This window comes from Chlamydotis macqueenii, chromosome 5 (genome assembly GCF_036417535.1).
Source record: "Chlamydotis macqueenii isolate bChlMac1 chromosome 5, bChlMac1.mat, whole genome shotgun sequence".
Taxonomy (NCBI): domain Eukaryota; kingdom Metazoa; phylum Chordata; class Aves; order Otidiformes; family Otididae; genus Chlamydotis; species Chlamydotis macqueenii.
The window spans coordinates 54,667,339-54,682,175 of NC_141560.1; the positions used below are offsets into that span (position 1 = coordinate 54,667,339).

General features: G+C 44.4%; 2 protein-coding genes across 2 annotated transcripts; both read left to right on the forward strand.

Moving 5' to 3' along the window:
* The first annotated feature begins 2,745 nt into the window (after nucleotides 1-2,745).
* Nucleotides 2,746-4,731, forward strand: LOC104487574 (serum amyloid A protein). The gene is made up of 4 exons (XM_010130572.2): nucleotides 2,746-3,135; nucleotides 3,491-3,623; nucleotides 3,950-4,088; nucleotides 4,511-4,731. The coding sequence occupies exons 1-4, from the start codon at nucleotides 2,935-2,937 to the stop codon at nucleotides 4,650-4,652; spliced, it is 615 nt and encodes a 204-aa protein (XP_010128874.2). The 5' UTR covers nucleotides 2,746-2,934; the 3' UTR covers nucleotides 4,653-4,731.
* Nucleotides 4,732-5,038: 307 nt separating this feature from the next.
* Nucleotides 5,039-13,809, forward strand: SAAL1 (serum amyloid A like 1). Its single transcript, XM_086749850.1, has 12 exons — nucleotides 5,039-5,196; nucleotides 5,436-5,540; nucleotides 6,852-6,935; nucleotides 8,255-8,334; nucleotides 8,731-8,790; nucleotides 9,053-9,168; nucleotides 10,287-10,470; nucleotides 10,749-10,831; nucleotides 10,974-11,162; nucleotides 11,957-12,153; nucleotides 12,681-12,773; nucleotides 13,352-13,809. Exons 1-12 carry the CDS (start codon nucleotides 5,083-5,085, stop codon nucleotides 13,442-13,444), a joined length of 1,398 nt encoding a protein of 465 aa, XP_086605976.1. The 5' UTR covers nucleotides 5,039-5,082; the 3' UTR covers nucleotides 13,445-13,809.
* The last annotated feature ends 1,028 nt before the right edge of the window (nucleotides 13,810-14,837 follow it).

Genomic DNA, 14,837 nt, shown 5'->3' on the forward strand with positions numbered 1-14,837 from the left:
GGGGTTGGGGTCAGTTCACCACACCTTGTCTCTGCTGCTCCTTCCTCCTCCAGGGGAGGACTCCTCAGACCCTTTCCCTGCCCCAGCGTGGGGTCCCTCCCATGGGAGACAGTCCTCCATTAACTTCTCCAACGTGAGTCCTTCCCATGGGGACAATCCTTCACAGACTGCTCCAGCATGGGTCCCTTCCATGGGGTACAGTCCTTCAGGAACAGACTGCTCGAGCATGAGTCCTCTACAGGCCGCAGCCTCCTTCAGGCATTTATCTGCTCCGGTGTGGGGTCCTCCACGGGCTGCAGGTGGATCTCTGCTCCTCCGTGGGCCTCCATGGGGTGCAGGGGGACAGCCTGTCTCACCCCAGGCTTCAGGGGAATCTCTCCCAGGAACAACTTCACTCCTCCCCCTCCTTCTTCACTGACCTTGGCGTCTCACATATTCTTGCTCCTCTCTCCCCACTGCCACACCAGGCTGGGCCCATTGCAGACAGCCACCTGCGCAGGAGGCCAGGGGTGAGGCCTGTGCCTCTCTCCTCACCCTGCTGCTTTGTTTTCCCTTTCTTAAACATGCTATCACAGAGGCACTACCACTGTCATTGGCTTGGCCTGGCCAGCAGCAGGTACATCCCAGAGCCAGCCGGCTCCACCGGATAGAGGGGAAGCTTCTAGCAGTTTCTCACAGAAGCCACCCCTGTAGCCTCCCTGCCACCAAAACCCACCACACTGTGGAAAATGTTTCTTTTTCCCTTAAGCTAAATTCTTGTTTGAAATTCAGCAATGGCCAAGGAAGTTAGCTCCTGGCACTTTCTTAGGTCAGTTTGTTATTGCACCTCTTTTGCGTCATGCTTCTGCCCTTCTGCTCCAGTGGTTAATTGTTAAAGCGACAGAGCTGTGAAGGGGCAGCTACACACACCTCTTCTGCAGAGAATTTAGAGAAGCTCTTTTCTTCAATCATGTACAAGAACACACAGTGGGGAGACATTCTGCGCATTCATTCCACAATGCAACTGTACTCAACCCAGAGCTTTTTGCAGGGGAAACAGTTGTGCCAGTTATTAACCAAGGGAAGCAAGCAGGCTCCTAAGCAGAGAGAGCACAGTGGGTGCTCAAACTGTGAACCATGCCAATAGGGCCTTACAGTTACCATATCGCTCTTTAAATCTAGCAGAGGTGTGGCTGTATGGATCTGAACTTCCCCTTAGGTAAAATGTTTACTGCTGCATCAAAAACTCTCCTTAGTGTAGCCCACTGGAGCCCCACCGAGCTTCTGTTGCAGCAGGATGGCTGGAAGTCCCTTGAGAAGGATCTGTGTCGTGGTTTTGTTTAGTGGGGGGGGCCTAAGGTGGTAGCTTCTGTAGGAAACTGCTAGAAGTCGCTCCCCTTTGTTCAGTGGACTCGGCCGGGCCTAGGGCGGACCCGCTGCTGGCCAAGGCTGAGCCGATTGGTAGCAGAATGTCCCGTGATAACGCCTCTGCGATAACGTATTTAAGTAGGGGAAAACAGAAAAAAAAAAAAAAAGAGAAGGGAAGATGTGAAGCAGCTGAGCGGGGGCAGAGGCACAGAGGGGGAGGTGCAGGCCTCATGGGCCTTGCAGGCCTCACCCTCAGGCCTCTCGCCAGGCAGCTGACTGGGCCCAACTCGGTCCAGCCCGGCTGCAAGAAGTGGAGAGGAGATGAGAAGTGAATAAGATGTAAAAAAGATCCTGAGAGACACCTACCAGCCTGTTGTGAGGAACGGCTGCAGACACCAAGGTCAGTTCAGAAGGAGGGGGAGGAGTAATGCGGCTCCTGGCCAAGATTCCCCTGCAGCCTGTGGTGACGACCATGGTGGAGCAGGTTGTCCCCCTGCAGCCCATGGAGGTCCACGGAGGAGCAGAGATCCACTTGGAGCCCGTGAAGGACCCCGTACCAGGGGAGGTGGATGCCTGAAGGCAGTTGTGGCCCGTGGAGGGCCCGCTGGGACAGCTGTTCTAGAGGGACTGCACCCGTGGAAGAGATGACCCACACCGGAGCAGTTCCACGAAGGACTGTGGCCCATGGGAGGGACCCCACGACGGAGCGGGGGAGGAATGCGAGGAGTTCTTCCCCCGACCATGAAGCAGCGGCATAAAACAACGCGTGATGAACTGACTGCAACCCCCATTCCCTCTTCCCCCCTGTGCCGCTCAGGAGGGGAAGGTAGTAGAGATAATGTTAAGCTTGGGAAGAGGGAGGGGTGGAGGGAGGTTATCTTGTTCTCTGTCTCATTACCCTGCTATTTGTAGTAATAAATGAATAGTTTTCCCCAAGTCGAGTCTGTTTTGCCCGTGACGGTAACTTTAAGGATTTCTCCCTGTCCTTATCTCAAACCTCAAGCCGTTTTTCTTATATTTTCTCTCCCTATTCTCTCGGAGGGTGGGGGGAGTGAGAGAGAGACTGCGTAGTCAGAGCTGAACTACGACAATCTGTGACAGCAAAGGCAGGACAAACCATTCAGGCCTTCCTTATGGTGGCATATGCATGCGCTATCTTAAAGCGTTATCAACAGGGACACAGGTGTATGGGGTTTGCTTTGCAACGGAGTTAAGAGCAACACTTCACGTTTTCCATTCCATCAACTCTGAGATCCATCTTGTCATGCCAGCACACACAGAATTTCACTTAGCAGTTGCTGCAGCCATTCATTTAAGGCAGCTGACTGTTCCTTGTGCACACAGACCCAGCCTTGTGCTTCAATGTACAGTGCAGGCAATCAGGCACCTTCTTGAAGCTCTGTTCAGCACAAGAGCCGAACAGAAGTGTCATGGTTAAGCCAACTGTAACACTTCAAGCACACAGAACACTTCAGTCTTCGAGGCAGTTTGTCAGCCTGCTTGTTATGAGGAGCAAATAGTCCCATGGACAGCTGAAGGAGCACCACCTACTTTCTAAAAAATTGTGTAACTTGTGTAACAGGAGCTATGACCTTTCAGCAAGGACAAGGTCAGGCTTACCGTAATTATTTCTGTATTGGAAGTGGAGTAGTGGGGGGAAATTCCCAGCCATGGGTATCCTTTCCAATTTCCTCTCTTGAGGGGTTTGAATTGCTTATAAATACCCTCTCTGAGTCTAAGAGCACAGAAGACAAGCTCCATCTCCTTCAGCTTTGCCTTTCTGCAGTGGTGAGTAATATTCTGAATTTGTGAACTATATGCAGTGTTTTCAGCTGAGATTCGGGAACAGGACTGATGCTTTAGCATGTTGGGCTTATCTGTACTCGTGATAGGAGCAGCAGGGAATGCTAAAACGCAAATATCTCATGTCCATCTGCCTCTGTTGTGGAGTCCTGAGCTGAGCTTGTGGTCGCACAGAGGGCATCACTCCTTGTGGGGGGAGAAGCAGTGGGAGAAGCAGGTTCCTGGACCAGCCTTTGGTGCTGGGGCAGCTGCCCGAGCACAGCTATGGGTATGATGGATGCTCTGTCAGCAGCCTCTCAAAGCTGCTCCACAACTGCTCATCTCTCTGATTGTCTCACAGCTCCATATCAGGCTTGGGCTGGGAACCATGAGGCTCTGTGTCTGCCTCATGTTGCTCTCCTTTATGCTCTGTGCAAGCGCTGCTGAGCCACTGTTAGTCCGAGGTGGACGATTTGCCTGGGATGCAGCGGGAGGTAAGCTGCTGTTACATGGGCCTTTGTCTCAGGAACCCCCTCTCCCCGAGCACAGGTTACTGGCAGTCAATGGACACAGTCCTCGGAGCTGGGAGGTCCACAGCTCCACATGAGGGACCCTGCCAGTTTCTTCTGCAAGAGAGCCTTGATCAGCTCCTGCAGGCCCTTTCTGCGGGCACATCCCTGTGCAAAGGCTGATGCAGAGAAGTGCCTCTCTGTGTTACTGCTCCTAGGGCCTTTCAGTTCCGGGCTGAAATGGTACTTCAACTCATTCTCTTCAACTCTTTAAAGTCAACACAATCTCTTTCTCTAATCTCTCATCCTAGGGGCATGGGATATGCTCAAAGCATACCGGGACATGCGTGAGGCAAATTATAAAGATGCTGACAAATATTTCCATGCTCGTGGGAATTATGATGCGGCCCAAAGAGGACCTGGCGGTGCTTGGGCAGCCAAAGTGATCAGGTAACGGAGCATATTTGGCTTGTTAACAGTGAGTTACTAGGGATCCAGGCATTCCTGTTAAGAGTGAAGTCCTGTTTGACTTGACTTAGCTTTTGACCTAGAAGGACAGTGAACGGAGGGGAAGCAGTTAATGTCGGAACAGCCAGTCTCTATAGGAATGGTGCCTCTCCACCTACCTGAGCCTTTCTTCTTGTCCTCCCGAGAAGGCAGATGCCGTGTGTCTGCATTTCTGGTGATAAGGAACTCTTTCCTTGCTAGTTCCTTTCCTCACATAACATTATGGATTCCACTGCCCTTCTCAGACAAGGACTGACTATGCTCTTGTGTCTCATGTTGCGAAGTCCTGTGGAAAAGTTAGTTTTATGTGAGTGAGGAAATCAATACACAGTGGGGGTTCAGGTGGCCTTTTTTCTTCCTGCTAGTGATGCCCGGGAGAAATGGCAAAGCCGCGTGAGCGGCAGAGGGGCGGAAGACACCCGAGCTGACCAAGAGGCGAACGAGTGGGGCCGAAACGGCGGGGACCCCAACCGCTACAGGCCGGCGGGCCTTCCCAGCAAGTACTGACGCTGCCCCGGCGGCGGCGGCCATCTCTGTGGCCCTCTCACACCCCCTCTGTGCAGCCCAATAAAGACTTTTTCCTGAAAACGGCTCCCCGCGCCGCTGGCTTTCCTTCTGGGGTGGGACCTCAAGTGACGGCGCTGCCCTGCAGGGAAGCGGGACGTTCTCGGAGGCGGGCGCTCCCTGCACCCCAAGGGGCGGAGGTCTCCTTTGGCCCCTTGGCTGCCCTGGGAGCCCGGGGGCTGCTTTCCGCGGAGGTGGGGGGGCGGCGGCCGGTTGCCCCGTCACGGGCCCGGCCCGGTCCGGCCTTTGGGCGGTGGCCTCCCGGCGCCCCGCGCCGACAGGGGGCGCTGCGGGGCGCTAGCCGGGCGCCGCTCTGGGCGCTGGCGGCTCGTTGGTGGCGGTGCGGCCGTGGTGGTGTCGGTGGCGGGCCGGTATGGACCGTAACCCCTCGCCGCCCTCCAGCGAGCCGGAGGAGGAGGGTGACGTGGTGGGGAATACGGTGTACAGCAAGCACTGGCTGTTCAGCATCCTCACCCGCCTCATCGAGGTGCGGGCCTGGGAGGGGGTGCGCCGTGAGGGGGGAGGCCGGCGGGCTCGGTAACGGTCAGTGCTTCGCGGGCGCGGTGCGGCCGTTACCGGGGGCGGACGGGGGGCGTGGGGGGGACACGGCACAGCGGTTTCCTACTTGTGTGGGTTTTTTAAAACTGTGGCTGCAGCGATAGGTCGTTTTTCGCGTTTCTCGGCCGCAGCTCACGTACCCCCGTGGCCCCCTCCCCCTTCTCTCAGGTTATTAGCCCCGAGAAGACCGAGCCCACCGAGGACACCCCGACGGAACTGGATGAAGAGATGGAGAATGACATTTGCAAAGTGTGGGACATGTCGATGGACGAGGTGGGAGCGATGCGTGGGTGTCAGACCTCGAGGGTGGTTCGCAGCTGTGGGCAGTTTCTGCTCCGGTCCTCTTGCTGAGCGTGTTCAGTCAAAATCCTTCTGGAAGAGGGAGAAGGAAGACAGAGTTAAACAGGCTCGGTCAGCTTTCTGATTTCGATGGTACTGCTTATTCTCTGGCTTGGCTGACAGCAGCCTGTGAGTCTGAACGCAGGGCAGGGGTGATGAATTGGCATCAAGCAAGCTCATCACAAAGGCTGCTTTTCAGGACGAGCAGGTATTTTGTGTGCACTCGCAGGCCCAGCACTAGTTTGCAGAAGCAGGCCTTTTGTTGTGTCCTAGCTTCTGGGCCCCTTGCTGCTGTTTGAGGATACCAAGCAGAACTGTCTGAATGTAAAAGAAACAAGGTGGTCTGCCCGACCTTCCCCCAGGTGTCTAACGAATCACGCGGTGCTGTTGCTTAGGATAAGCTGGCATAAGTGGGGCCATATGTGCGGGAATTGAACCAAAGCTTGGAGTTGCTAGAGGACAGTACGTTAACTATAGCTGAAATTAACTTGCGTGCATAGCCTGTATCTTCATCAGTTTGATTATGGAGAGAATATTGGTACCATCTCTAAACAGGCATGTTTTCATTTAGCAGTTGTGATGCATCCTCCTAGTAAGCGTAGTTTTCTCTGATAGATAAACAACCGTTTAAACTTTAGCTACAGACTCACAATGGCAGTTTAACAGAACTTTTTGGTATTTTTCTCAACATTCTCAAATTCTGGAACAAATTCTAAAGTAAGAGCGATATATATTATTTTAAATTATTACTATTTTATTCCCTGGCTCTTTGTTTAGATATTTTAATAAACATGGAAGATGTGCCCTTTACTTCCAAATAAATAACTAATCTTATGTTTTAATGTGGTAAAATGAGGAGGAAATTTCCTTTAGTCTGCTCTAATCAGGTGCTGAAAATCCCTTCCCTTGTTTCTTGTAGTATGTCTGGGTGATGTCACTGTCTGAAAACATGGTATTTGCTGAATTCTGACTTAGCATCACTGGCTCTCTATTGAGACAGAGAGCAAAAGAAACTAAATTGACTTTTTGGCTCATTGCACAGCAAATCACTGGCACCCTGAATCACCATAGGGGCTTGCTGGATGGTGGTATACCATGTTATTGGTGATAACTGTTGGGAAATAAGTGATCTCTTTTAGTGAGTTCGACATCTCTTTAACCCAGTCCTTGTGCTTTGAGAAAAGGTTTGACTTGCATTTGGAAATTGAAAAAGTCCATTTACTCCACCATTCCCTCTCTCCACAGGATGTCGCTTTATTTCTTCAGGAGTTCAACGCCCCTGATATATTCCTGGGAGTTTTTGCCAAATCAAAATGCCCCCGCCTTACTGTAAGTATGGACTGTCAAAAAGCTGCCCCATATTAATAGAAATAGTAGATAGTTATGTACGTGCATTTGCACATATCTCCCTCCTCCCATTGCATGTTTGAAGAGGTTAGGGGCATGAGGAGAAAACACAAAACCAAATTTTGTAATGCTTTTTCACAGTGTTTTTAGTGTAGTCTGGTCAGTAAATATTTCAGTGATGCTGTGGCTGATACATGTCATTATTGATGACGAACTAGGTTTTTCAAACCTAATTATAGGACTTGTTATAAAAACAGTAAAGACTGGCCTTTTTTCTCAAGATTTGTTTCATGATTACTGAACAGAAATCGTTATGAATTTGTTTAGTCAGACCTACAAAGGCAATCTTAGCAGTTAGGAACTGTTAGACCTTAACATTACTTAATGCATTTTTTTCTTCCCCCTTTGTTCTGATGTCATTCTTTTTCAGCTTGTACTACACTCTCACTGGCATTTAGTATTCAAGACAGGGTTTTCAAAGCTATCCAGCGTTGGTGTAACTCCCCTTTCTCTGAAGTTACAAGAAGCTTTACTTCAGGACATACGCATAGGGCTCTGAAAGTACAACTAAAATTTGGAAGTCAGTGCAAACTGGCTGTCACATCGGTTTATTGAAATAGTGCCTGCTAGAGTGTCTGCTGTAATTTAGCAGAGGTAATAGAATAAAGAAGATAATCTTGAGTGGTGAGGGTTGATTTCCAACCTAGTGTTGGTGAAAGTGAGTAATTCCCAGGGCATCCTTTGTTAGCACCAGTCACCCACAAGTGTTTCAGAGCTCTCACAGCCCCTTTAATAGAAGCATGCATCATTTTAGTGATTGTCTAGGCATGAATGGCCTAATGGGATGCACTGCTTTGGGTTTGGTTCTATTTGTTTTTAAAATCTCTGCAATTGGAAAATGGGCTTTGCTGGAAGCTTGTATCAAGACCGCTTTCTTTTGGGAGAAAGTGAATATCTGTGAGAGTTGCACTTAGATGGCAATGTTTTTGTTGTTAGGACTCTTTATTGCTTTAGTAATAGGAATGACAGATTAGCTTCAAAACAGTATACATAGAGTATGCAAGTAAAGTTGATTTCAAGATGTATTTGCTTTTATGGAACACTTTAACTCCAAAGTAGCTGAATATATCGTGAGTATATTTTACGCTTGTCTCAACATACTGTAGAAAAATCTGTATCTCTGTCTTGAAACTGGTGGTTCTAAGAACCTTTGAATGTTTCTTTTGTCATACAGTTGTGAAAATAAAATACTGAACTATGTTGCAGTTGCCTCATAGCAAAACTGTGTTCTGACTTTTCAGGAAATCTGTGTGGGAATATTAGGAAACATGGCCTGTTTCCAAGACATATGCATGTCCATTAGTAAAGATGAGAATCTTGGGTAAGTGTATATGTGCTTTATACGTGTGTGAGTACTGCTTTTCTGGACATAAAATCATGAAATATATATTATAGAAGGAACTAAGTTTGCCTGCCATGCATCATCTTCATTCACACCTTTTTGACTGACCATATTTGAGTGGAAAGTGTTCAGTGAAGAAAAAAAAAAGATACAGACCACTGGGTTTTTTTGTGTTTTTGTTTTTAGTCACCACTGAAGTTCTTGAATCTTTTAATTTCTAAGTTTGGCAATCTTGAAACACTCGTAATGCAGTAAGTCAGGAAAGGCTGATTTTAATCTCAAAACATGTCTGCAGCTATGAAATTAACCTTTTAATAACTTTTGTTAAGAAAAGATAGCTTTTATTAACTTTTATCTTGCACTTTCTTCTTAAAGCCAAGTGTTATTGCAACGTTTGTGTGATTCAGACTCCCCAACCCTCCTGGAAACAAGCAGGTAGGATATCTCAGAAATTAATGCATCATTAGTGTGGTTCTGCTATGTTCTGAGGCCTGGGAAGAAAATTGTCAAGAGGGTTTCAGTATTTTATTATCCTCCCATCCTGTCCTTTTGTCATTTCTGCATTGTTCTGGAATTGATTGGCTGAGAGCTAGATTCTCGTTTCTGTCATACCATTCTCATTATTTTGGATTTACACTTGTACAGCTAAAATCAAGGAATTGGCTTCTAAGTTGTCAAATGGGCAATTCTTGTCTAGGTTGCTGTTAACTTGCCTCTCCCAGCCTGAAGTGGCCAACATCTGGGTTGAGAGAATCCGAGAAAACCCTTCTGTGTATGACTGTGTTTGCTTTATCATGTCCAGCTCTACAAATGGTAAGTTGACAAAAAACTTGGATGTTTGCAGAAAAGAATAAGAACTGAAATATGCAATTTCAAAGACAAATATTTTCAATTGGGAGTACAGAATTTCTTTAAAATAAAGTAAACCTCGTGAGTTTTAAGGACACCAAACCAAACTTGTCCTGCCTTTGCAGTTTATAAATGTATATAGAACCAACTAGGAAAACACACATAGAGGAAGAAGAAAGCTCTGTGGGGGAAGAAAAACAAGTCTAATAGATGGAAGTGTTATTTGGCATAGTGAAGGAAAGGACATAGTCCTCATTCAGAGATATGCATATGTCTTTTTTTGTCCTTGAATCAAGACTTCATTTAACTTTATTTTCAAATCAGATACATATTTTTCATTTTTAAAACTACTATACTTAAGGAATGTGAACTAGAGGAATGATTCATTTGCTCTGAATGGCAGCTAATACTGCGCAGGCTTTGAGTATGCAGTCAGTGGTACACAAGTCTCTTTTGTGATAGCACTAATTTAGCAAAAACCAAACTAAGTACCTAATAATGGAAATATTTTGAATAGCACTTATTTTTCATGTCCAAAATAAACTGTAACAGCAGTTATCAGTTGTCTAGGAATGCTAATAATTTAGGTTTTAGAATTTGAAAAATGCCAGCTCTGGTTGGTGGGGTTTGTTTGTTTGTTTGTTTTTGTAATGACCATGTTCAGAAATTGTGCTCTGTCCAGTTGAAATCACAGATCCACTTAAGTAAAACACAGATTGGCAGGTGTAAGGTTAACAGAAAACTGCATATTTAGGGACAAATCTTGGAAAGCTTTACTTCAGAAGTAGAAGTTATGACTTTTCAGGAACGTGAAGTCTCTTTGCAGAATAGTTTCTGCTTCAAAAATGGCATAACAAGATAGAAGGTGTTAGTGAGCTTTCTAGCAATCCCTATTTATCAAGCTCTTCACTTCATCTATGCCATGAAAAGGAATTAAACATAGCAACCCTTAATAGATCGTGAACAAAACCAATATATTTCGGCATTGAATGAACTCTGAATGCTTTTACATATTAGCATTTTGTGAACTATTTTTCTCTCTTTCTAGTCTTGTTGAATTTGATATGTTCTCTCTTGTGCAGTTGAATTGCTGGTAAAAGTGGGTGAAGTGGTGGACAAACTCTTTGATCTAGATGAAGAGCTAATGTTAAACTGGATTAAAAATGGCACTTGTCGGTCTGTGGGACCGTCTGTAGATGATTCCCCCGAAGAACTTCCAGATTTTAAGATTGTGCCTTGCATACTTGAAGCAGCCAAACAAGTCCGGTATGTGAGATTTCTTTCTGGTTTCGTGGCTGAGGAGACTCCTTATAACCTTGTTAAGGCCTATGTCTGGACGTCTTGATTTCAGTGTGAGTTGCATGGGTTGACAGATCACCAGAATACATTTTTCTGTACTTATCATTTGAAATAAGTCAACTAGTTTGTTAGCAAAGAGAACAGCAGTGATTGCTAATAGTCTTCTGTGTGTCCAAGACACACAAAATATAAACTGAGTCATCAGATCTTTAATTTGTCTTTGTTCTTTGTCTTTTTCTGTGTAGGTCGGATAATCCGGAAGGACTCGATGTTTATATGCATATTTTGCAGCTCCTGACCACAGTGGATGAGGGTATTCAGGCTATTGGTAAGACACTTGAATTGCTACATATGATGGGACCAAGAATGGCAGTAACTTCTAGATCATTAGATATTTAACGGGGAGAAAAAAAATTCATGTACTTAGATTAAATTTGATGGGTTGGTGGGTTCTCTCTTTCTTTCTCAAGTGCAGGCTCCTGATGGAGGAAAAGAAACTTGGAATTTGCTTTATGACCTCGTTTGCCATGAACTTTGCCAGCCAGACGATCCACCGATCATTGTGCAGGAGCAAAAGACTGTATTGGCCTCTCTTTTGTCCGTGCTGTCTGCCATGTTTGCTTCACAGACAGAACAAGAATACACTAAGATGAGGAAAAGCAAGTTGTGCTTTTTTCTGTTCTTTTGTTTGTTTGTTTGTTTTAAAGTTATTTTCACAATTGACTTTGTTTATGTGGAGTGAAAGATAGTTAATTTATTGGTTTGCTAGAGATCAGTTCAGAACACAGAATTCAGTTACGTGTTTGAAAACAGTAAGGCTTTACTGGTGACTCTAAAAATCACAGCTACCTCAAAGTTGAATTACTGCATATCTCTGAAGAGTTACACTAGTAGAATCTACAGATTCTGTTCAGTCTTCTCCGTTGGGTAAATTAATCTAAATTGCAGAATTAATCTTTGCTAAAATATGAGGTCTTGATAGTAATTTTTTTTTTAGTAGAGGGAGATTCTGTGCTTACTTACATCTTTATCGCTTGTTACTTTTCAGTCCAGTTAGAATTAAAAGCCTATCATGGGAATGTGAGTAAGGGTCATCTGCAGCAGAAAGACGTCGTGTTGGTTTGGTTTAGCAGATAGGATTATCTGGATGCAAATGTCATGTACTAGCCTCTGAGTTACTACTAGAGACATTTTCCTTCTCATATTCCTTACCACTGGCATATATTTTTAGTAGGTACAGGTTAGCTTGCAGAAAAAAAACAGTTTGAGTTTTGTACTACACTTCCCCTTGCTTCTTTAAAACAGTCTTTGAGTAACAAAATGCATTGTCAGAATATACATTACTACAGCTTTTGTATAAAATCTTGCAGTGTGTTTCAAAATTCTTAGGCCTTGAAAGGATGGGGAAAAAAATTCAGTGTTAAACTTCCATTTTCTTGTTACTTTATATTAGATATGCCTCTGATTGGGAGCTTGATTCGTATCTTACAATACATGGAGAGCTGTGGGAGGAGATCAGTTGATAACTCAAAGGAGTCCGAACAAGAAGAGACTGGAAGGGCCGATGTAAATGAGGAAGATTTTCATTTAAAAATTTTGAAGGATATTTGCTGTGAATTACTTTCCAATATGCTTCAAGAACTGACCAAGGTAAGAACAAACAAAATTTTAAGAGGGATTTCTGCAGGGTAGGTAAGAAAAAAAGACATTACTATTAAGGTGGGCAATTTTCTGTGAAAGTGAAGTTGCATACTGGAAGTTGATTAGAGAATCGATTGGAAGATGAGTAGCAATGTGTGTTAGATGGCAGGGACACAGGTTTTCTGAGCTGTACGCCTTCAGGGCCAAGATTCTGTATGATGAATTCTCTAGATGTATGTTGCCATTTCTTTTGAATGAAAGCCAAATTAGAAAAGAAAAGAATATCATTATATGAAGTTACCTTCTCATCTGGACTTCTTTATTATGGGAGCATTCAGATTAAGAGACTTGTGATGTGTGCTTTCGCACCTCTTTGTATTAGCTACATTTGGCATTCTCTGAGAACTGTAAGCTCTCGTTGTTTTACCTGTTTCTGAGAATAAAGTGCATATTGTAGACACTGCACAGTTCTGAATTTTTGAATTTTCAACAGCTGTTCATGACCTGGTAGTTGTATTTCTCATTTTATTTCCCAGGAAAATACATTAGAAGGACTACACCAAGGACATTTAAATGAACAGACATGTTCCTGTGCATTTCAGAACCTCTTACCTCTGTATTTTGCATCGGTGAGTATGTGACAAGGTCTTTAACATAGCTGAAAAAATACTGCTGAAGTGGCAAAGCCTTTCAGAATGAGATGTAGGGGTAGGACAGAATTGCTCAGACACAGGTAATGCACCATTCTAGACAGTCTTACCCTCTCTATCTCTTCTGACTTACTTCAGCCAGAGCTTTGCCTAGATCATCAGCTGATATAAGGGTCGAACTGTGCTGAAATGAATGGATGTCAGCAAATTTATGCTATCTGAAAACTTGTCCTGTACATTATTATGAAATAATTATTCTAAATATTTTTTCACAGGGAGTTTTTCCTTGTGTACTTGTAAACAATAAAATAAGAGTTTGGGGAAGGCGATAATGTTTCAAAGTTTAGACCAGCTGATATTCCAGAGTTTAGGAGGAAGGTGCCTACTGTGGAGCATTTTCCATTATTCTTTGCAGTGCCTGCTGCTGGCTGCTGCTGGTGGGAAGGTACAGGAGTAGAAAGATGCTCTAGACCAAGTATAAGAATTCAGTGTTGCATGCAAGTTTGTGGGTTTTTTTTATTTTTTTTTGTGTGTGTGTGTTTGCAATTTATTTCCAGGTGGAGAGTTTCCTTGAAGTTCTACGTGAGGCTGATCAGACACTTGCTGACAATCTAGAAAAACGTTTCCCAAGCCTGAAGGTTCACGCTTAAGAATGTACATGAAATATTTTCCTTCTTTGGAATGAAGATTTTTGACTGTTGCATTACAGTGTTTCAGAAAACAAGTTTTCAGTAAATGTAGGAGAATGAGACAACCTCCTTACCAACAGTGGCTTTTAAGAAATATTCTGAGTAGCCCTGATTAACGTAGGGTAAATCTGGTCTGTATGGAGAAGGAAACTACTGTAAATTCAGTTCTGCATCTTCCATCCTGTTTGCTCTGGCGATGAGAGGCTGTTGATTTCTAATTTCTCTTCTGCAGCATAGTGTTATTTGAATAACTCTTGATTCTGAACTTTTCAGCTTAAATTGAAACAACAAAATGAACTAAATGCACTGAGTAGTTTTTTTCACATCATGCTGGTTTCTTCCATGTTGCTGTTGGCAAAAGGAGGATTGATCAGTTGGAAATCCCAGGTGTCCTCTGCCTAAGGACCTTCAATTACACAGAGTTGTTTGGGGGTTTTTGTTTTGTTTTGTTTTCTGTTTTCTATTGTATCAGTACCTTGAGCAGATATTGTAACAGAAATGTTTCATCCTGCTCCTTTAAAATCTTCACGCTTCTTACACTGAAGCATCTTCTATACTGCAGCTCTGAGCTGTGGGGTCTAGGTCCTGAGCGGTTTAAAGGTTTTGAGAATATGGTTACCAATGGTCTATGCTGCAGCTTCCAGCCATTGCAGCCAGTTACCCAGAGGTAGAATCGTAGGACAGGTTTGGATTTAATCTGTGGCATACTTGGAAACTTTCTACTTTTTTAAAGCAGTCTATACTGCAGTTTAGGAATGTAACGTGTATCAGGTAGTTCTTTCCTCATTCATTGTTGTATAAATTATCTGTGAATGACATTAGAAATGCCACATAAGTTTTTCAGGGGAGCTCAAGGTGTTAGGTCACTTGCAGTAAACTCAGTCTACAGTCTTCTAAAAATCCCACTTCTAATTACATTTTAACTGCATTATGTTTTTAGATCACATATCTGCATGCAGTGCAGCTAACATTTTCTGTGTCTGAAAAAGACAGTATAGCAACACATCTGCTTCACCTGTTTCTGTAAAAGAGAGTGGAAACCAAGTGGTCTTTATTAGGTTTGAGATGTAAAATATAATGGGAACCAGAGCATAGAGGATAACTTAATACCATATACACACATTCCCTGGCTCTCCAGGTTTTTATAGACTTTAAGTATTGTGCTGGGCCATGTTTTGTTTGCCCTGAGTAACCTGTACATGTGGTAAAATACAGTATGTGTATATATATATATAGCCTTTTCATCCGAACTTCCAGTTTTCAAAAATAGTGCAATTTAATAATTCCCTTCAGCTGCCAGCAGCATCTTAGTTGTCAGCAGGGAATTCAGAATTACAAATGTCTGACTTGTGTC

What these genes read in the sequence shown, in the direction of transcription:
- LOC104487574 (XM_010130572.2), top strand. Translation starts at nt 2,935, where the DNA reads ATGACCTTTCAGCAAGGACAAGGTCAGGCTTACCGTAATTATTTCTGT. An exon ending in AGCTTTGCCTTTCTGCAGTG is followed by an intron (nt 3,136 to 3,490) that starts GTGAGTAATATT and finishes ATTGTCTCACAG; the next exon opens with CTCCATATCAGGCTTGGGCT. An exon ending in TGCCTGGGATGCAGCGGGAG is followed by an intron (nt 3,624 to 3,949) that starts GTAAGCTGCTGT and finishes CTCTCATCCTAG; the next exon opens with GGGCATGGGATATGCTCAAA.
- SAAL1 (XM_086749850.1), top strand. Translation starts at nt 5,083, where the DNA reads ATGGACCGTAACCCCTCGCCGCCCTCCAGCGAGCCGGAGGAGGAGGGT. An exon ending in AGTAAAGATGAGAATCTTGG is followed by an intron (nt 8,335 to 8,730) that starts GTAAGTGTATAT and finishes TTCTTCTTAAAG; the next exon opens with CCAAGTGTTATTGCAACGTT. An exon ending in TGAGGGTATTCAGGCTATTG is followed by an intron (nt 10,832 to 10,973) that starts GTAAGACACTTG and finishes TTCTTTCTCAAG; the next exon opens with TGCAGGCTCCTGATGGAGGA.